The 22,709-nt window shown below is 29.0% G+C and overlaps 1 protein-coding gene across 1 annotated transcript; it reads left to right on the top strand.

Annotated features, from left to right (window-relative positions):
- Positions 1 to 9,854: 9,854 nt before the first annotated feature.
- Positions 9,855 to 22,237, top strand: LOC120082008 (MATE efflux family protein). Its single transcript, XM_039037217.2, has 9 exons — positions 9,855 to 10,363; positions 11,757 to 12,074; positions 13,423 to 13,646; positions 17,011 to 17,097; positions 19,084 to 19,140; positions 19,711 to 19,949; positions 20,148 to 20,266; positions 21,483 to 21,569; positions 21,692 to 22,237. The coding sequence occupies exons 1-9, from the start codon at positions 10,034 to 10,036 to the stop codon at positions 21,746 to 21,748; spliced, it is 1,518 nt and encodes a 505-aa protein (XP_038893145.2). The 5' UTR covers positions 9,855 to 10,033; the 3' UTR covers positions 21,749 to 22,237.
- Positions 22,238 to 22,709: the final 472 nt, after the last annotated feature.

The raw sequence follows: 22,709 nt of genomic DNA on the forward strand, positions 1-22,709 counted from the left end.
TAAATTGTTCAATCAAATTAGGAAATTTGATATTGATGAGATTTTAATAATGTAACTAAAAAATTAACAGAAGATTTGTAATGTCTTGTGTGTCTTTACAAATCATACATATATGTTAGATTTTATTTCTAAGCAAAAGAATTAACTAAGTTCAAGAGAGGAAGTTAATAATAATAGTATCTTTTTAACTTATGAACCAATTATAAAAGTAGTTTGTTAACTAGTCGAGTTTATTACTTCAATGCATGAAGTCACTTTCCTAAGTCATCTCTCCAATTGTTGACTCCACTAATTAAGAAAAGAAGTGGTCACTGATAACCAATTAATTTTGTTTTCTTAGTTTTTTTTTAAAAAAAATAAGTATATTTATTAACCAATTGAGTTTTATGTTTTTTTTTTTTTTTCAAATTTACAAACATTTTTTACAATGTTAAGAAATTTATATTAAAAAAAACGTTTTTAAAAACGAGATTTCTTTTTTAAAAATTTCCATTTGTTTATTTGATTAACATGGATTCTCTAGTGAACTAAAAAGACCAGAGTTGTCCAGTGGTTTTGATGTTGGTCTACATCTTGGTGTTGAACCCTAACTCTTGTGGTAAATAACATCGATATTTTAAGTCATCTTATTTTCCTATAATTTACTCTTACCAAAGCAAAATTATTGTCTTATTATAAAAAAACGAAATTATAAAAGTCATCCAAAGTTTTATTATCATTATTATTGTTTAGAATTAGAAAACAAAAACACAATTCAAACATAATTTATTAAATAAAAAACTCAACAACATTTTTATTGGATTTTCATAGAAGGATGCAATATCAATAGTGATTTATTGAATAAAAAACTCAACAATATTTTTATTGATAAATAAAATATGTTAACAACATTTAGAATTGTGAGTATAAAACAAGTGGGCAAGTAAAATATCAATATACGATGTAAAGTATCAATATACAATACAATAACTAAGGCATACAATATACCCAATAAAATCGTCCACTTTCCCTAGCTTAGGTGACTCATATCTCGTAGACCTAGACCTCCAAATGACCTTAAAAAACTTTAGCCATGAGAGCCTTTGTAAATGGAACAGCAATATTGTGCTCCGAGGCAATCTTTGTGACAATCACATCTTCTCGTTGCACAATCTCTCTAATAAGATGATACTTGCACTCTATATGATTTCCATGTTTATGGCTACAAGGCTCCTTGGAGTTTACCACAGCACCATTGTTATCACAATAAAGTGTGACAGGCAATAACATATTTGGAACAACTTCCAAATCTTTGAGAAATTTTCTGAGTCGAACAACTTCTTTAGCAATTTCATAGGCAGCTATATACTCAGCCTTCATGGTGGAATCCGTAATACAACCTTGCTTAATGTTGCGCCATATTATAGCTCCTCCAACCAGAGTGAACACTGATCTTGATATGAATTTCCTTGAATCCTTATTAATCTGAAAATCACAGTCGGTGTATCATGTAAGGATCAAATCCTTAGTCGCATACACAAGCATTGTCACACCCCGCCCCGAGCCCGCACTCCTGAGCTCGAGGAGAGGCGTGAAAGACCACAGATACCACCCTTTTGTGATACCTACCGTCCAACTGAACCACTTCACAACACTTAATAAACTTAAAGTCAAGGAGATAACAACAACTAATTAAGTAGGCCCATTTTATATTACACAATGTAATGTTCATACAACTCCAAGACTTAATCACAAAGTTTACAATAACCATTCTTTAAAACCTTCCAGAAGTGTAACTGTGGCTTGTGGCAGATCTTGACCTTAGCAATACCCTGGAACTCCTCATCTTCCGCTACCTGAGGGGGGGAAGACATAAAACATGAAAAACATGAGCTACAAAGCTTAGTGAGTGGCAGCTTTAAACAAACATAAGTTTGATTTTAGAAACTCATCTTTGGAAAAAATGATTCCACAATCAACAATAATCACATAGAAAAATGTAATCTCCCCAGCCTGTCAGCTGGACAATCCTGGCATGATTACCAACGTGGACACAAGCTCACTACCCTATAACCTGTCGACTGTGCACATGTCGACATTCCCCTGTTAGCCATGTTTGGGTACGCTGACAATTCCAGCCAAGCGTCTCACCAAGCACGCTAACAATATCTCCGGGTATGAATCCCATTTCCTAATGCAAATATACATACATCGTGACAACAATACAACAACAATCAAATCCAGGCAAAACACATTCTCCAGTTATGCCAATATTATAAATATAACCTATATATATAACCATACACACACACACACACATATATAGATATATAGAACTCAACCATTCAAACAATGAAATAACCACTCACCTTGGTTGGTTAGGAACTTTCCTTTCCGAAGTTCCTTAGGTTTCCTTGGTTTCCCATTTGAACCCTAAATTTCAGATTCAATTATTAGCTTAGATTATAGTTCTAGAGTTATTTTAAGATACTTCCTTCTGAAAACATGTTCTAAAATGTCTCAGGAAGCTTACCCTAAAATCCTAACTCAGACCTTCTCGTGGTTTGCCGGAATCACCAAAACATCAAGGCTGGCTCAAGCTTACCCAACAGCTCGACCCTTATGTCTTTTCTTCATTCTACAGCCCGATTACTTAGAGCTTCTTCTCCAGCAGTCCCACTATGGAAACTAGACTCTCAGAGCTTTCAGGTGGCTTTAGAATCACTCCAAACGCACGATTATTCTGGGAGAACTCTTCGTCCCAAATTGATGCTACTTCCAGACCTTTTTGTCTGACAGCATCTCCTTCTCTTGGAACTTCATGACCGACGCATGGTATTTCTACCAACGCATGCATTCTTCCATCAATGCATAGTTCCTCCCACTCGACCTGCGTACGCTCTTCCTAATGTCCTTTGAAGAGAATTCGAGTTATGATCCGAAGAGAAGACCTTAGCCCTATTTATAGGTGTCCAAAATCTCTCCAAGGCCGACACCTCCTACTTGGCCGCATGTCTAAGTGTCCTTTCCTTATACTATTAACGCAATCTTCACATCATCGCAATTCAAGGTGTCTTGTTCCCTTTTTACCAACACATAGCCCTCAAATTTGCATGTCTTCTTGTGCATCCGCCTCATTTGCTTAAGACCTAAGATTTCTTCTTAACAAGCCACATGTCTGGATGACAACCTTGAATGCATCCATCCTCTCATATGCGCTCATCCAACGTCATATACGTCCATCCATCTTCATATGCATTCATCCAACTCTACCTTGTACCCTATCTTAACATAACACCCTTCAAGCCATTACCGCCTAGCATCTTTCCCCATATACGACCTACTCACTTCGATTGTGCCATTTCCAATTAACGCTACCTTACCTTATGCATCCTATTGACGCAACTTGGTTGCATATGCTAGATGCTCGCAAGGCTCCCCCTTGGTTGCATGCCCTCTACCGCATGGCTTACCTTTGCCTTATGCGCTCAACTAGGATTATGACCAATCTTCTTCTACCGCATACTATTTACTCAAGCCTTGTCCTATGCGTCCACATGCCTCGGATGTCTAATGCATATAGCACATCTCCAACGCATGTCAACCCTTGAGTCAAGCTAAGTCTCAACTCAACGCCTCATGGTATAACTTACCATTGCCTAACCTCTTGCTAACGCATCCCTCATGACCATCACATGTATGTCTTAGTTGCTTGTCAACGTTATTAGTCTCTTGCTCAAGACCAACACAACCAACCTTATAAACCTTATTACCGAAAACCTTAGCAATGCAAAGATAATTCACCATGCGTTCACCATGGTTTGTCTCATCGCCTAGCTCATCGTTTAGCAAGGCTGCCGCATAACACCATCACATAGCGTTGTCTTATAGCACCATCGCGTAGCGTTGTCACATGACACCATCGCGTAGCATTGCTGCATACCATCATGTAGCATTGCCGTACACCATCGCATAGCATTGCCGCACACCATCGCGTAGCATTGTTGCACACCATCGGGTAGCATTGTTGCACACCATCGCATAGCATTGCCGCACACCATCGGGAAGCATTGCCGCACACCATCTGGTACCATTGTCGCATATCATTGCGTAGCATTACCGCATACCATCGTGTAGAATCGCCGCATACCATCGTGTAGCATTGCCACATACCATCGTGTAGCATTGCCGCATACCATCTTCTAGCATCGTCGCATACCATCGTCTAGCATCGCCGCATACCATCACTAGCATTGCTTATTTACTACACGATTAACCCACGCACGCATCTCCAGCGTCTTGCGCCTATGTCCACACAACTTGAGGTTACCGCATGCTCTACTAACCTCTCAAACATAAGTTGCCCCATGCTTATCCCCGCATAGCCTTTCCTCTCGGCCATACTTCAGCCTCTTTTAATACCCAAATAACCTCTCAAATTCTAATGGCCAACGCATTATCAAATACTTAACCATTTTTTCTTGGCTTCCAACACATGGTTATACTTAACTAAATTTTCACCAGTTAAAGCTTATTTCAAAGCTACTTAACAAATCTATTTAAACACTTAGAATTTTCCTACTCTTTAACATAGAATTTAACTTATACTTAGTTAATCCCTTTTATTTTCTGCTTAAGCAGGGAAAATGGAAATCCGGGTTTCACAAGCATATAGTTTTTCGTTCTCCTAAGATACTTGAGAATAGCTTTAACTGTTGTCCAATGATCAAATCCTAGATTGAATTGATATCTATTGACTACTCCCACTGCATGGCAGATGTGGGGTCAAGTACACAACATGACATACATAAAGCTATCCACTATAGATGCATAGAGAATCTGTCTTATCTCCTCAACCTCTTGAGGTGTCTTAGGACGTTGTTCCTTAGACAAGATAATTCCATGCCTGAAAGGTAGCAAATCCTTCTTGGAATTTTGCATCGAATATCTGACAAACACTTTGTCAATATAGGATGTCTAAGACAAGGCTAGTGATTTGTTCTTTCGATCCCTTATGATTTGGATTCCTAAAATAAATTGTATTTCACCCAAATCTTTCATTTGGAATTGAGCAGCTAGTTATTCTTTAATAGTAGTCAGGTAACCTACATCATTCCCAATGAGTAGGATATCATCTATATACAATACAAGAAAAGTTACTGAACTGTTGATCTTCTTGTAAACACAAGACTCGTCAACATTTTGATCAAAGCCATAAGATTTGACTACAGCATCAAATCTTCTATTCCAAGATCGAGATGCTTATTTCAATCCATAGATTGACCAATTAAGCTTGCAAATCTTTTGCTCATGACCTTGTTCAATGAATCCCTCTGATTGGCTCATGTAGATGGTTTCGTCAAGATTATCATTCAAAAAGGCAGTCTTGACATCCATTTGTCATATCACATAGTCATAATATATGGCAATAGATAAGAGAATCCGGATAGACTTAATCATAGCAACAAGTGAGAAAGTTTCTTCATAGTCCACTCTCTTAACCTTGGTATAATTGCACTAAGATATGAAAGTTTCTTCATATCTTAGTGCAATTGGTGCATTTATGTATTTTGCTAATAATACAATACCAGATATTGAATTTTCAGTAAATTTATTAGCAAGATATAGTTCTTCTAAAAAAAGACGTTGGAATGGAATTAGGCATATACACCTTTATCTCCAAGGAATGATCAACATGGGTTTGTTTTATTTGAATAAATCAAATTTTGATCTAGTTGTTTATACAGATTCTGAATATTTTTCTGATCCACACAAACCTAGATCTAAAATAGGTTATGTATTTACATGTGGAGGAACTGTTATATTATGGCGATTAATGAAACAGGCCATAATGGTCACTTCCTCAAATCCTGCTGAAATTATTGCAATTCATGAGACTAGTCGAGAATGTGTATAGTTTAGATCAATGACTCAACACATTCGTGAAACATGTGGCTTGTCTTCTAATAAAAATCTTCTAACAACATTATACGAAGACAACACAGTATGCATATCCTAAATCAAAGGAGGGTATATTAAAGGAGATAGAACAAAACATATTTCACCAAAACTTTTCTACACTCATGGTCTTGAAGAAGATGGTGACATCACGGTACAACAAATTTGTTCGAAGAATAACCTGGTAGACTTATTTACAAAGTTTAACCTGGCAGACTTATTTACAAAGTTATTACTCACCACAACCTTAAAGAAATTTGTGCACAACATTAGAATGTTTAGGATTTGTTTTCCCATTTTGTTTTTTTCCTAGTAAGGTTTTAACGAGACATATTGCATATATATATATATATATATATATATATATATATATAATGAGCATCTAAGGAAAAGTATTATAAATATTATAAATAGGTGTTAGATGCCCATACTTAGTGTCCAATGCCAAATGTCATTTTTTTTCATTACCACATATGTTACCATGTGTCATTCAACCACCTATGCATAGTGTCCAATTGTACCACATCCTATTTGCCACTTTCCTTATAAATAGTGACATTTGGTGGATCTTGAAAGAACACACATTGGTGAGAAATCCACTTCAAAATTCTACTTAATTTTTCATATTATCCAATTTTCATAAGTTTAGTTATTTTATTTTATTATCATGTTTTATCTTATTTATTTATTATTATATTTGTATATTATTATGTTATATTTTATCTATATCTGTGTTTCCATTGTACTCTGTTGTGCTCCTCAATTTCACAATAATATTCATTGTGATGGATGCATATTTTTATTATGGTTAAAATATACTTAGTATAATATAATTTTAAATTAGTTAAAAGTATTAAAAAATACTATTACCATTTTGATACTTTATATGTAATTATTTAGGCCTCGTTTGGTAACTTTTTTTTTTTTTTTTAAATGAAGCATATGGACACTATTTCTACCTTAAAATTTCTTTTTTTGTTGTGTATTTTTCACCAATTATTTAAAAAAACTAAGCTAAATCTCGAGAACTAAAAAAAGTAGCTTTTAAAATGTTATTTTTATTTTTGGAATTTGGTTAAGAATTCAACCATTGTATTTAAGAAATATGCAAATCATTATAAGAAATGTGAATGAAATTGACTTGATTTTCAGAAACAAAAACAAAAAATCAAATGATTACTAGACAGGGCCTTAATTTTTTATTTTCATGTACAAAAAATTGATTAAAAAAAACACAGACATTTAACTCATGTATGAACAATTTTGCATATCGAAACAAAGATGGCAAGAGTTCGTTTGGTTGACAATCCGAATTCTATTTTATGTTTTTAATTCACTCAACTCAATAAATATATGTTTGGTAGACAATATAGATTATTATTTCTGAAAACTATTTTTGATTTTGTGATTCAAATAGTGAAAATTCTGAAAGCAACATAAGTTTGTGTATTCTAGTGTGTCTAAATTTTAAATTGCATAATTACATTAAATAGAATTAAATATATATATTATAGAGTACAATATGTCTTGTTATAAACTGAATTTATATTTTTAAATTTAAAATATGTATTATGCGATGTATTATAAATTATAAAATATAGATTACAAAATAATAACAATACAAAATTCTTTAACATAAAGCATGTTCATAAATAAATTAATAATAGTTTATAATCAACCTAATATTATGTAGGTAATTTCAAATAGTTTTATGGTATATAAACAAAGTATCAAACAATTTTAAAATAATTATTTAAATTTGAATCTAATTTTTGAATATGCTATCAAAGACATATCTAAAATACATAAAATACAATTATATTCTTATTGAAACCTTATTTTTAAATGTCTATTTTCGAATTATCTACCAAATAGACTCTAATTATCTTATAACCTTATATATTTAGGCATTGTTCGGTAACGATTTTATTTTTTATTTTTGTTTTTGAAAATTAAGCCTATAGACATTACTTCCACCTCTAAATTTTTTCCTTAATTATCTACGTTTTACCAGTGGTTTAAAAAACAAGCAAAAATTTGAAAACTAGAAAAAGTAGCTTTTAGAAAGTTGTTTTTATTTTTAGAATTTGACTAAGAACTCAATCATTGTATTTGGTAAAGATACAAATCATTGTAAGAAATGAGGAAGAAATATACATAATTTTCAAAAACAATAAACGAAATAGTTACCAAATTAGCCTTAAAAACTTGTTTTGTTTTTAAAATTTAGTTAAATATAAGTATTTAATCATTATACTAAAGAAAGATGTAAAATATTATAAAAATTGAGAGAAAATACGCCCAACTTTCAAATCAAAAAACAAAATGGTGACCTTAATATTTATATCCATAAATCAATAAATGTAATTCTTGGCAGTGTGTAAGACCACACCTAATAAAATATACTGGCGTGAAACCATACCTACTGGCTACTAGATTAGATGTGTAGTTTTGAAGTTTGGTTTGTAATAAAAATAAGCTAAAAAGAGCAAATCTCATTGAATGTTGTATTAAATTATTTCGTGTTGACTAATTAGAGATTAAAAGAGAATCATTGAGGGCAGGGATGCGATTAGTCGGCTGACAAGTTTCTCGTTGCTGCCATCAGTTAAAGCTTAAAGGTAGACAAAACAAAGATGGCATTTAATTCACACAGACGTGCCAGTGCCCACACCAACGCAGCCCCGTTTTTGTCCATAAATTTCTTAGCGCTACACGAAGCGGAAGCCGCGCGCTAAAGATTTTCCAACACACAACTCATCTACTACCACCGTGCAGCTATTTTTTTTTTTCCTTTGTTTTTTTATTTATTAAAGGGGACAAAAAGAAAAAGGACATTTTTTATCCTTTTAAGTTATGAGCCGGCCAGAGTATTGTATTTTTATTTTTTAAATTTTGAATTTAATTTTAATTTAATTTTTAGATTTGTTCTTGAAATTTGATTTCGGAATTAAACTTAATTAATTATAATTCTTTTAGATTAATTACTAGACATTGACATTTAAGATTGGGAGTGAGTATTTAGTAAAAAGTCGAAGTTAAAAATGTAAATCTTGAAATATCAAACTAAAACTAAAATCTAAATCTGAAAGGTAAAATTGTAACCTGGGACTAAATTCAAATTAAACTCAAAACTTAACACTTAAAAGTGTAATATTTTGTCACCTAAATACCAAATAGAAATTAAACTCAAAATCTAGGGATCAATTTTTTTTTCTCCTTTTAATAGTAATAAAATGATAACTACTACTATGTTTTTAGTTCAATAAGGAGTGAAATGAAATAATTTAAACCTATAATTTCTTGGTCGAAGATATATATTTGAATCAATTAAATTATACTCACGTTATTAGATTTTTTTGTCCATATTGATTTTGAGGTTAAATTATACATAATACTCTTGAATTTGTTGGAGCAAGATTTTTTAAGACATATATCTTAATCAGTTGAGTTATATTCAAGTTTATTAGTTTATTGTGATTTGTTTCTCTTAAAAGAAATAATTATTGTGATTTGTGTCTGTATGAATTATTAGGTTAAATGACTCAAAAATGCTTTTAAACTTGTCGGTATTGTTTTCAATTATATATCCCTAAACTCTAAAAAAATTCGTTTGAATATTTAAAATTTGAAATAAACTCGGATATCTTTGAGAATTTCTTTTTGTATTAACATGGATGATTGATGATGCCAATAAAAATATATATGATAATAGTCATGTAAATTAAGGTGGTGAATGTGATTTTTTCTTTTCTTTTTTTTTCCCACTTCTTTTTCGTGTTGAGAAGAGTTATTATACGTAAGTTAAATTTTAACTCGCTTCCTATTTGCTACATTATTTCAGTTTTAGTAGAGAAGAGTAGTTGGAGAGGGACAGAGAAATTAAATATATATATATATATTCTTTTACAACAATAATGTTTGAAATAAACTTTGGTGTGACAGAATTGAAGGCTACTTCCGTATTTTTGCACAAATTAAATTAATTATTATTATTATAAAAACCCATGGGTTAGAAACTCCGTAAGTTTTGTTACAGACTTTGAAAGGTCGTCCGCCAAGCAGAGTGACGCTATACGGCTAATCTCTTTGTCCCATGGCGGATTTTTCTCAGCCACTTCTCTCCCAGAGAGAGGAAAACAAACAGATCCACCAGCCGGAATCCGGCCGGAAAGGAACCAAGGTTGTTTTTGCTCCCGACGCCGACGACATCCCTCCGATCAACACCGCGCGTGATTTCTACAGAGAGTTCTGTGTTGAATTAAAGAAGCTGTGGTACCTTGCAGCTCCGGCGGTTTTCACTTCCGTTTGCCAGTATTCGTTCGGCGCCATCACTCAACTTTTCGCCGGACAAGTCAGCACCATTGCCCTCGCCGCCGTCTCTATCGAGAACTCCGTTATTGCCGGCTTTTCCTTCGGCGTCATGGCACGTAATCTTCCCTATTTTCTGCAATTCATTACGAAATTAAAATTTTCATTTTTCATTAACTATCTTTCTAACCTAACTCTTTATTTATTTATTACTAGTCTTTCTAACCTAAAATTTGTGGGTAAAATATTTTCTGAGTATAACAAAATATCATTATGATAGACTATAATAGACATGACAGTAAAATTTTATTATATGCAAAATTTTTCTTTCCTTCTCATTAAATGCACTCTTCAAAAATATAATTATTGTTACTACATTTGATAATGTATTTCATCTCAAAATCAATTGACAATGGGAAAAGTAATTCATTTATCTTTTTAAGATAGTGAGATTCCTTAACTTTTCCAATATGGGATTCTTAATATGTCCTTTTAAGATGGTGCCTATTTGGATTATCATTTTTGGATCTGATCTCATTTTTTTTTCCCGAATACCTATTTGAGCTTGATGAGCACTGAAATAATATTAGCTAGTACATAGGATTTTACGTCAAAATCAATTCGCTAAGAGATGAAACCTTATGTTAGATAATGTGGATGTTGAAGATCCCATATTTTTAAATGAAAAGACTTCACAATGTTTATAAAATTCATGAATTACTTCTTTTATTATCCATTAGTTTTAAAATGAAACCTCGCTATTTAGTAGCTCTCTCTTCGTTAATTGATTTTGAGATGAAAAGTTATGTTTATCTAAGGTGATATACAAGTCAAAGTAGATATTTTGTTAATCTATTTCCAAATCCCATTTGGTATCTTCTTATCTATTTATATTTTTTTTTCAATTGGTTTTGAATTGAAAATTCTTTTTGAATAGTTCAGGATAATGATAGAAATTTGTATTTATCTAATAGTTTCCAAATCTAATTTTGTATATTTTTTTTTTTGTTTTTTTGTTTTTTTTGTTTTTTGTTTTTTGTTTTTTTTGTTTGTTTATATGCATAATCCATCGTTTATCTTGTTCTTGTCTATTTTTATATTTATTATCTCAAGTAAAAAATTTGGGTGTAATCCAAATAGTATCCAATGACAGACAATTTTTTAGTATGTAAATAAAAAGAGGAACATAAATTAGGTTGTCATTTTCTCAATATCTCAAAGTATCTACTTGGATCTTTGAAAAATTGACCGTTTATTAGAAAGTATCAAAACTAAAATGAAATTAGGGCAAAGAAAGTTACATTTACAAAGTTCTCTACTTTCTTTCATTGCTTTACTTTTTATGGTAAGATTTGATTTGACAAACCAACTAAATCTAGAAGAAATCAAAAAGAACATCCACATTATGCCGCATGTTCTAAAGCATTTGATCGATTTTGGGCAGCATATACAAGAAAAAAGATAGAAGAAAATATGTTAACTAAAAATTGAAAAATGACGAAATGCAGCTTGGAATGGGAAGCGCACTGGAGACGTTGTGCGGGCAGGCGTATGGGGCCGGGCAGCTGGATATGATGGGAGTGTACATGCAAAGATCGTGGGTGATCCTGCTTTCATCGGCGGTAATTCTAACTCCGATTTACATATTTGCGACGCCGCTATTGAAGCTAATCGGACAGACGGCGGAGATTTCGGAGGCGGCGGGAGTGATGTCGATATGGATGATTCCTCAGCTTTATGCGTATGCCCTCAACTTTCCCATCTCCAAATTCTTGCAGGCGCAAAGCAAGATGATGGCCATGTCCGTCATATCCGCTGTGGCTTTGGTATGCTTAATTATATTATTTTATTCATAAATCTTTTTGTTTACTTATTTAATGATTTTCTTTTTTAAAATTCATGTCAAATTTAGAAAATTAAAGAAAGGATAAAAATATCTTTTTAAAGTTTTGGGTATAGTTTCTATTTAGTTCTTAAATTTTAAAAGATTAAACATTTAATCGGTTTTGGATTTAGTTTCAATTCCCTAAATTTGATTATGCACTATTCATTTTTTAATCTCTAATATTAATTTATGTTAATAAAATTAAAAATCATAAGAAAAAATTATAATTAATTAAATTTCAATATTTTTTATCAATACAAAATTTCACTTCATAATTATTTTTAATTGATTAATAGAAATTGATGTAAATGATTGGAAGTAAACAAAAATTAAGGTTAAAATGTAAAATTTTGAAATCTAAATACCAAATTGAAATGAAATCAAAATCTCAATGATAAAAGTATAACATTTGAAACTTATAGACTAAGTTGAAAACAAACTAAAAACTTAAAAGACCAAATGTGTAATATTTGAAAACCTAATAACCAAATAGAAACTATATAAAAAATCTAGGAATAAAAAATATATTTGGTCTCTTAATGAATGTAGGCTATTAGTTTTAAATTTTTGGTTTTTGAAAATCAAGTTTAAATATAAATAATAATTTTCTATCTTTTGTTATTTAATTTCTAATAATGTTTTCGAAATCTATTTCAAAATTTAAAAACTACAGAAATATTTTATTAAATTTGGCTAATGGTCTTTTTATAAAAGATAATAAAAGAATAATGAGAAAATGGGCACATTATTTTATTGATCTTTTTTATTTTTTTAAATTTAGCAACAAAAAAAATCAAATGTTGTCTTAAAGATAAAAATAAAAATGAAGGTAATTATAAAGAAATGATGCACAATTTTTAAAAATAAAAATAAGAAAATGTAATATTTTATCTTGGACTTTGAGACTTGTATACTTTCCCTGAATGTAGTTTCAAATGTTAAATTTTAGTATTTATTCTTTAATTCTTAAATATAGTATATAATTCTTGTTATCTATATCTTTTCTATTTCTTTTTTTAAATCTATGATCATCTCTATTAAAAATTTTGGAAAGATATTCACCTAGTGTATTTTTTTTTTATTGAAACCATTATTACTATTTTATTAATTTAAATAAAGAAATTAATCTAAAAAATTAATTTGAGATTTATTAAAAGTAATAAAAATAAAAATGGAATATTTGAAAATACATAATAAAATTGAAAAAATCCAAACTATAGGAACCAAAATGGTCATTTACCCTTTTCATTATTAGTTTTATTTTATTGATATTTTGAACACTCGAACAGGCACTGCACACATTCTTTACTTGGTTGCTGATGCTAAAGTTGGGTTTGGGGTTGGCGGGTGGTGCCATAGTGCTAAACGCTTCATGGTGGGTGATTGTAGTGGCTCAAATTATTTATATAATAAGTGGGAGTTGCGGTCGAGCCTGGTCTGGTTTCTCATGGAGAGCGTTTCAGAGTCTTTGGGGCTTCGTCAGACTCTCTCTTGCATCTGCAATCATGCTTTGGTCAGTTTTTTTTTCTTAGACTATTGATTAGGTTGCATCTAATCTCATGCATATTATTTTCTTTATATAATAAAAAAATATTTTAAAAAATCTAATTTAAAAAAAATGTAACTATATGACAAATTTTTATTAGCGTGCATCAGCTCAGGTTGCACCCAATTTTTTTCTTTACGGTATTAACAAATTTTTACTTTACACTTTTTATTTTACTTTTATTAAAATAAGTTTGTTATAATTGGTGTATCTACTCAGTTGTCTATGTGCAATCTACTCAAACGTCCCATCACAACTTTTCTTTTTAAAAATATAATTTTAGTAATTTTTTAATTTGTGATGGTAAAAGATGAGAGTAGTTTGAAATACATCCAAATATTTTTCTTTATCATTTATAAGAAATTTGAATTTGATATTTATTATTTAGTCAAGACGTCACATTTGACTAAGTATTTTTTTATATAGAAATTATAGATAATTAAAAAGATTTGGCAAATCCCACTAGTAAGCCATTGTGTTTTAAAAATAATTTCAAGCTATCTCATAGATTGTGAAGTTTAATAAAATATTAATTAGATTATGAAGTTGGTGATTCAATTTAATTCTTTATTAAGTATGCTTAATTGATTTTATTGTACATGTTACGAGCATTAATTATTTCAATATTTTGTTTAAGAGAACATTAATTACTCCAATATTAATTCATAGCGTGAGTTGCGAATTAAATATTTATAGAACATGAATGAATGCTTTGCTTATTTTTAATGTATTCTATTATACATGTTTGATGCATTAATTAGTTCAAAATATCATTTTTATCTCTCCTATTTATTTAAGTATTTACATAACATAAGTTTTATTTTGATGGAGAATATGAGAAAATATGAGAGATGAGATTAATTTGAAAAATTTAGAAAAGAGGAAAATATAAGAGGAGTACTTGAGAATATTCTGAATATTTTTTTCTAAATGAGATTAATGAGGAAGTCGAAGGGAAAACCAAATTTGAAAATATTAGGGAATAAGAAGATATGAAGGAAAAGTTGAGAATATTCTAAAAAGAATGTATGTACTTCTTTAGTCATACTTTATTTTTTTTTCTAAATCCACATAAGAGTATTTTATTTTATGAATGTTGAAGAAATTGGGGAAAGGAGGATCAATTTGAGAAAATTAGGGAAAAGATATGGGAAGAATACTAGTGAGATACTAGGTAAAATTTGACTTCCTAATTTTAGTTTTATCTCAATTTTAAAAACTATATCTTTAAATCGCATTGTGATTCGTATTTTTTATTTATTTTTTTAATTTTAATTTTCCTTGTATATTTTTATGACATCATAAATTTATAACTACAACTAATATAAGGTAAGTTAAAACTCTTTGTAAATCTCCCTTAAATTAATGAAATAAAATAAACTATTATGTTGAAAATAAGAAGCTTCGTTTTAAAATAATAGTGATAAAATATAAACTTTTTCATGACCATAAAATATTGACATAAATATTAAATTGAAATTCTTAAATTTGTGGCAAAAAAAATGTTTAATATTTTATTTATAAATAAGTATTTATTTTACTATTTTAAATATAACATTAAGATGAAATTGTTGGTAATATATATATAATAATAACAAGTTCTTTTTTTAAAAAAAAAAAAAATTATATAATTTTATACAACAAACAAAATATTTGAAATAAAAAAAATTAACTACTCCAATTATTTTAAAAACTATTTTTTTTCGAATTATAAAATATTGACATAAATATTAAAATTAGAAATTTGAGATTGGTGGCAAAAAAAAAAAGTTTAATATTTTAAATATACAAAATTGTTATAAACTGTTTAATAACAAGATTGTACTCCTTTTTAAAAATGATTTTTTTTCATAATTTATAAAACCAACAAAATCTTTGAAACCAAAAAATAAACCACCTCAATTTTTAATTATCACATTTACATAAACAATATAAGAATTTTAGACTTTAATATCGGTTTAAAACTGACATTAAAAGGCTTTAATCTATGGAAAAAAAGTTATGAATTAGGCTTTAAAATTAGGATTTCTTAATCTATGGGAAAAAAGGAGTTATAATGAATTTTTTTTCTAACAATTTAAATATAACCCATGATATTTTCTATGAAAGCAACATTTAAACTATATGTATCTATGACAAAGTAATCTTAAAACAAAAACTAACTCTTTAATTACTTTGAATTAAAATTATATAAGATTTCATACACATATATATGTGACGATATGTGTTCATTTTGTGTATGAGAGTGACTATAACGACATATATGTAACAACATTGAAATAAAAGTAGTTGTAATTTGTATATTAAAATATCAAATTGTTAACATATTTATTTTAACTTAATTATATAAGTTAGAAGAATTTTTGTGAAAGTAATGAAAATATGAAAACATTGAAATCAAAATTCTTATATTATTATTATCATTTTTTTTGACAAAAACATATAAAAAAGTTAGGAAAAACAATAATCAATTTTTAAAAGAAAATCCACCTATAGCGGGTGATCTCCAAGACAAATTGATATCATTGATGACCGCGGACTTGTGCAGCAAGTTTGTGAATAATGAAATTGCAATTATGATTAACAAGAGGAAAAACTTTGGATTGCTTCTCTAAAATGATGTAAAGAGTATACAAAAAACTAAATTTTATTACCATAACGTGATGATCTATTCATAAGTAATTAAGATTATTACATTATCTAAGTTTTAAATGTTGTAATCATTAAAATTTTAAAAAAAATGTATATATATATATATTATTTATTTGTTACATGCTAAAAAATTATTCTAAAATTTTTCATTAAAACATAAATCCAAAATTTTTCATGTGCATTACGTGTGTCTTTACTAGTAAACTCAAAAAGTTACTAACTACACATGTTGAGGATCTAACATTAGAAAGATGGAGATTTGATTTTGAGGTGGAACATATTTTTATTTAATATGATATCAAAAAAATATTTAAATCCAAACTAAATAATGTTGAACCCAAATTAAGAGACATCATCTACTTGAAGGAGATTATAGAGACTCCATATAAGAAAATTGAAGATACCTCACAATGTTTATAGTAATTAAGACAAATGAATTACTTCGTCTAAGTATCAACTAATTTTAAGTTGAAACTTAATTTTTATCTGATATAAATAAATTACAATGGTAATATTATTATTATATAACTCAATTGTTTAATTACCGATTGTCAAGCTAAACTTGTTTCAAATAATAATTATGATGACCTTCGCTTCTATAGAAGTTGAACGTAGTTGTTGTACCAAATAATAATAATAATAATTACTAATATAAAACAATGTGTTTATTATTGTGCAGTTTGGAGATATGGTATTTTATGGCTCTGATACTGTTTGCGGGATATCTAAAGAACGCTGAAGTCTCCATTGATGGCTTGTCTATATGGTATGTATTATTGGTTAATTATTGCTTTAAAATGGAGTTTTTAATTAATCAAACTTATCGCATGAAAAAGGTAAAAGAAATTATATCTACCACTGATTACTTTTTGTCCCTATATCCAAAACTTTATAGATCCGACATAAGATAATATGACAAATACACCTCTACTCATCTGTCTATATTTCAATTGATATTTAAATTTTTTTTCTTTTGAATTGAAATAGAGTGGATTCATATGTGTCAATGATTAAAAAAAAAAAAAATCTATTATACTAAAATATAATAATTATTTGTTAAAAAAACTCTAATTTTTGGTATAGGGACACCTGGCTAAATTTTCTTTTCTAAATAATTATTTAGATTTTTCCAAAAAAGCTGTCGATTTATAGATTATAACATTATCAGGGACAACATTTTTTTTTTAATATAATATAGTAAAAATAGTCAATTGGACAAATTGATACTAATTACAAAATTCATTGAGTAAAAATATAACATTTTGATATTTAAGAATCAAACAGAAATTAAATTCAAAATTAAAGATAACCATCTTGAAATCTAGAGATTAAATGAAAACTAGACCTAAAACATACAAAATGATTTTTACCTTACATGAATATAGTTGTCCTACATAAAATTTATAATACTGATATTAGTGGTTTAATTCTCCCACCTCATCTATTATAATAAAGAAAAAAAAAAAACAAAATGTTCTTATAACTTAGAGAAGAATACTATCAAGAGAAATTACATTTATTAAAAAAGAATTGTCGTTGAAAATATTTTATTGACTTGCAAGAAAGTAAATACAATGGGGTTAGGTATTAAATGGTAAAATGACAGGTATCCATTGTCACGGGGCTAAATCTTGGACACAAATTTTTCTAAATCTTGCGAGACCCACCTACTTTGAATAATTTTCCGCTTCCTTGCCTTTATTCTTTTTGGTCGTTCATCAAAGGCAATTATTGAGTCGGGTGAAGTAATTATAGTCATTGTCATAAATATAGTAGTCTTTTTGGTAAGTTGTTTTAATAGTTCGACCAATTTTTAGTTTTTTTTTTAAAAAAAAAAAAAAAAATTGATAAAATCTCAGCTAGATCGAGATTGAAAAAAATTGGAGAGTAGAAGTATAAGGTCGATTTTCTTTCGAGAAAGAGAGATGTTTATCATCCACAATTTGATTTCTAGTCGTTCACACTAAATTTTCTTATTTTAAAATTTGAAAAGAATTTCCCACATCAACACTTTTGTCAAAAAAGAGTATAAAAAACTTTCCAATTTCATTTAGAGAATCAAAACAATAAAATCTTAAAAACTTCTATTTCACACTTCTTATCTTCGTCTCATCTTAGTCCTACCCAGGGTTCTAATATTGGTTGAGATTTTCACCAAATACAAAATTGATGGTTTAAAGTGTCCATTTCAAAAGTTATTAAAACAATTGGCCAATAAAAGCACTATTTTTATTTATTTATTTTTGGGTTATTTCTAACCAATTATCCCATTCTAAAGCAATAACTGTAGTTAGTCAACAATTTTTTTGAAAAAGACAAAGTTGGCTGCCATAGATGCTATTGTGATTATTTGTTTTGTTAGTTTAAATTTAAGACTTCTAGATGAAATTATGGATGCGTTTGATTAGTTGAATACTTCAATTATGTTGAAATGATTCGATTTAGTTGAACCAAATTTTTAGAAACATCTACTAGCCGACACTAATAGTCTTAACAAAAAAGTTTAACCATTTTGGAGAATGATATGTTTGAGAACAATTTTAAAATTGTTCAAACCACTTTCGTTAAATTCAAAACCATTGTGAAATACGTTTGAAATCATTTCTAATTATTTGTTATGGTATTAAAATCACATTTAAAATTTTAAAAATAAATATTCAATTGATGTTGAATGATTAGATAATATATTAGAAATTGGTTGATTATGCATTTTACTTTGTTAAATTAATTTTGTGTGTTTAATATGGTGCAGCACGAACATCTTGGGGTGGACAGTAATGGTCGCTTTTGGAATAAATGCAGCCATAAGGTAAAATGAATAATGGAAAAAAAAAAATTAACAATTCACATTATTAATCTTCATAAAACATATAACAGCATGTCTAGTAAAGTTTTCGAAACAGTAAAAATTAGTTTATAACATATTTCATATTTAAATCCCTCTCAAACGTGATTTTAATAATTCAAAATCAATGTTAATTATATAAAAAACCATTTTTAAGAAGGTAAAATTAAAAATTAAAATTGATTTTAAATTACTAGTAACATATTTGAGAGTGATTTTATAAATATGAAAATAAATAATTTTAACAATTTCAAAATCACATCGGAATATGTTTTAAATATAAAATACTAATCAATCTTATTGGTTGAAATAAAAATCGAATAGTTTTATTTTAATACATGATTTTGAAATGGTTATAATCACTTTGGAACATACCTTTAATCAGTAAAAAATAATTCAATCTTCCATTTATACTTTTTAATGCAATTTTACTATTTTAAAATTGATTTTGTATGATTAAAAGCATTTTGAAAGTAATTTAATCCTTTTAGAATTAGAAATAAATTAATGACTAAGAGTTGAAAATGTGTGTAGCGTTCGAGTATCAAATGAATTGGGTGCAGCTCATCCAAGAACAGCAAGATTTTCATTAGTAGTAGCTGTAATATCATCTTTTGTTCTGGGTCTCATTCTGGCGGCTATTCTCATTATCACAAAGAATGATTATCCTTTCTTATTTTCGAGTGATTCAGCCGTGAGACAAGTTGTCATGAACCTAACTCCTTTGCTTGGTTTCTGCATTCTCGTCAACAACGTGCAGCCAGTTCTATCCGGTTTTGCTTCTATTTTTCTCTTAATTTTAAGTCTGGTTTGGAATGACTTTCTAAATGTTCAAAAAGAAAATATTTTTATGTGAAAAATATGCTTTTAAACACTTAAAAAGTCGTTCCAAACTATCGATGTGTCTTCATTTCTTAAGTAATTCATTTGAATTAGTATGTGCTTGTGATGGAAATTAACTTAAACTGCAGGAGTGGCCGTTGGAGCTGGATGGCAAGCTGTTGTGGCTTATGTGAATGTTGGTTGTTACTATTTGTTTGGGGTTCCTTTGGGCCTGCTTATGGGTTTCACGCTTCACTGGGGCGTTACGGTAAGCCTCTTTAATTTATCGAAACAGGGGTAGATTCAAATATAACAACCAAATTTAAAAATTAAAAGGTAAACAAATATAGCATAATACAAAAGAATTTGTAAATATAGAAAAATTTCAATCCAGTTCTCGAAGTCTATCAATGATAGACTATATCCCCATAGGAGTCGATCAGCGATAGACTCTATCGCTCAGATTTTGTTATATTTGCAATTTTCTTTAAAAAGATTGTTGTACACCTAATTGTTAATCCTAAAAATGCTACCCATTAGAGGTGTTCAAAAAACCCGATGACCCAAAAAAATCGATCAATCCAACCCAATCTGTGCGGTTTGGGTTGGGTTATCAACTCATTTGGGTTGAATTGAGTTCAAATAAATGAAAATTTTATGGGCTGGGTTGGTTCATGGGTTCACCTAATATAACCAAAACTAACCCGAACCAATCTGAATTTATTATTAACTTTAAAATATATTTTTTATTACTTATAATACAATTATTTATACATATATTGATTTTAATTTTATTCAATTCCAATATTTTTTTAATAATTTATTCTTCAATGACTTAGTTTCTCTACACTTTAGGAAGAAAAATTTTACTATATAAATTGAAATTGAGTTGTTAATCTTAATTCAATATATGAAAACAATTAAATTAGATTTTTACATATTTACGTTTTACTTCTTTTTATAACAAAATTTTAAATAAATGACCCGATTAATCAGAACCAACCCAACTCAAATATTTGATGGTTGGGTTGTGTTCATTTTTTAATAAGGGTTATTTGAGTCGAAAAAATTTATAATCCGAACAATTTGGTTGGATCTAAAAAGCCTTTAAACCTAATCCAAACTCAACCCAATCCATGAACATCCCTACTATCCATTAAAAATATTATTCATTGAATCGGTCACAATTCATCTATCTTATAATAATAAATGGAACGAATTTGCATGCTTTTTAGTTAACATAGTATATAAATTTGAGGTAGTCTTACAAATTTTCTCTTCTATATTTAATCATACAAAACTGACTGTCAGCCACACATGGTAATGGGCTCTCGAATAATTTCTTTTATTGACTCCATTCTTTTGATTTTTAAAACGACGAAACGTGACGAAAATACTTGATTGGTTCCCTAGAAAATGAAAAACAAAAATTGCTTGGTAAAAAATTTCATCATCATTAGTTTTGACACTTATGATATTTGCAGGGAATATGGTCTGGGATGATTGGGGGAACCATAATACAGACTTGCATTTTGACATGGATGGTTTACAAAACCAACTGGAATGAAGAGGTAAGTTTTTTTGTTTTTGTTTTTGTTTCTGTTTCTGTTTCTTTGAGAATAGTGAGTTTGTGTATTTATTTATGGAGTTTTGGTTTAGAACAATAACCAAAATTGAAATGATGAAAATGCAGGCATCTGTTGCTGAGGATAGAATAAGGAAATGGGGAGGACCTTCTGTTTCCTCTTAGAACAACTTCTAAGTTCTAAAGGCAACCCAAATTTAACCGACCAATATTGGCGTTGTTGTCTATGATGTGATCATGCTATTCAAATTAATTAGGTCTTATTTCATAATAGTTTCGTTTTTTGTTTTCTCTTTTTGAAATTTATGCTTGTTTTACTCTTTACTAGTATAGTTTTTTTTTTTAAAAAAAAAAAAAAGAAATAATTGAATTCTTAGTTAAATTTCTAAAACAAAAACTATGTTAAAAAATTAGCTTTTGTTTCTGAAGTTTAAATAAGAATTCAAATATTTCTAAATCAATATAAAAAAAAAAAGTGAGGAAACAAGCATAATTTTTAAAAATTAAAAACAAAAAACCAAATCATCATCAAGACCTTAATTAGCTATTTTTTTCTTTTAATGTAATCTCTAAGTCAATGGTTATTAGACAAATTCATTCAGATGTTGGAAATTTTCCAACTACTTTTTTATTATCAGAGATTTTTTTCTACAATAATTGGTTGTCAAAATTCTATTTGCTTCATTAGCATCCACCATCGTTGCACAAAGTATGAGCAGTCATTTCACCTTTTTTTTTTCATCTTTTTTTTTGTTTATATAATATGTTGGATAACCTCTAACTTCAAAATTAATAGTACAAACATTATACAAATTGAGTCATGCTCATTTTATCATCATCTCACCCAATTAGTCTCTGAAGAAATCTTGTCCAGCCAAGGCTAATTGTTAATAAAAATCCAAATCATGATGTTTCTTAGATTTTAATGTATAACAATTTTATCCATAAACCCCTTGGATTTGTTATCAACTTTCTACTAAAAATTCAAATGTTCTTCTCTAGTAAAAAAAATATGAAAGATGAGAAAACATGTGTCAGTGGGTGCAAAATGATTTCCATCCTTCCAGGTATCCTCAAATCAAATGTGCAACCTATCTATTCAAAGACTTTTTTTTATTTAAAAAAA

This window comes from Benincasa hispida, chromosome 7 (assembly GCF_027475165.1).
Source record: "Benincasa hispida cultivar pf3 chromosome 7, pf3_genome.v1.1, whole genome shotgun sequence".
Lineage (NCBI taxonomy): Eukaryota > Viridiplantae > Streptophyta > Magnoliopsida > Cucurbitales > Cucurbitaceae > Benincasa > Benincasa hispida.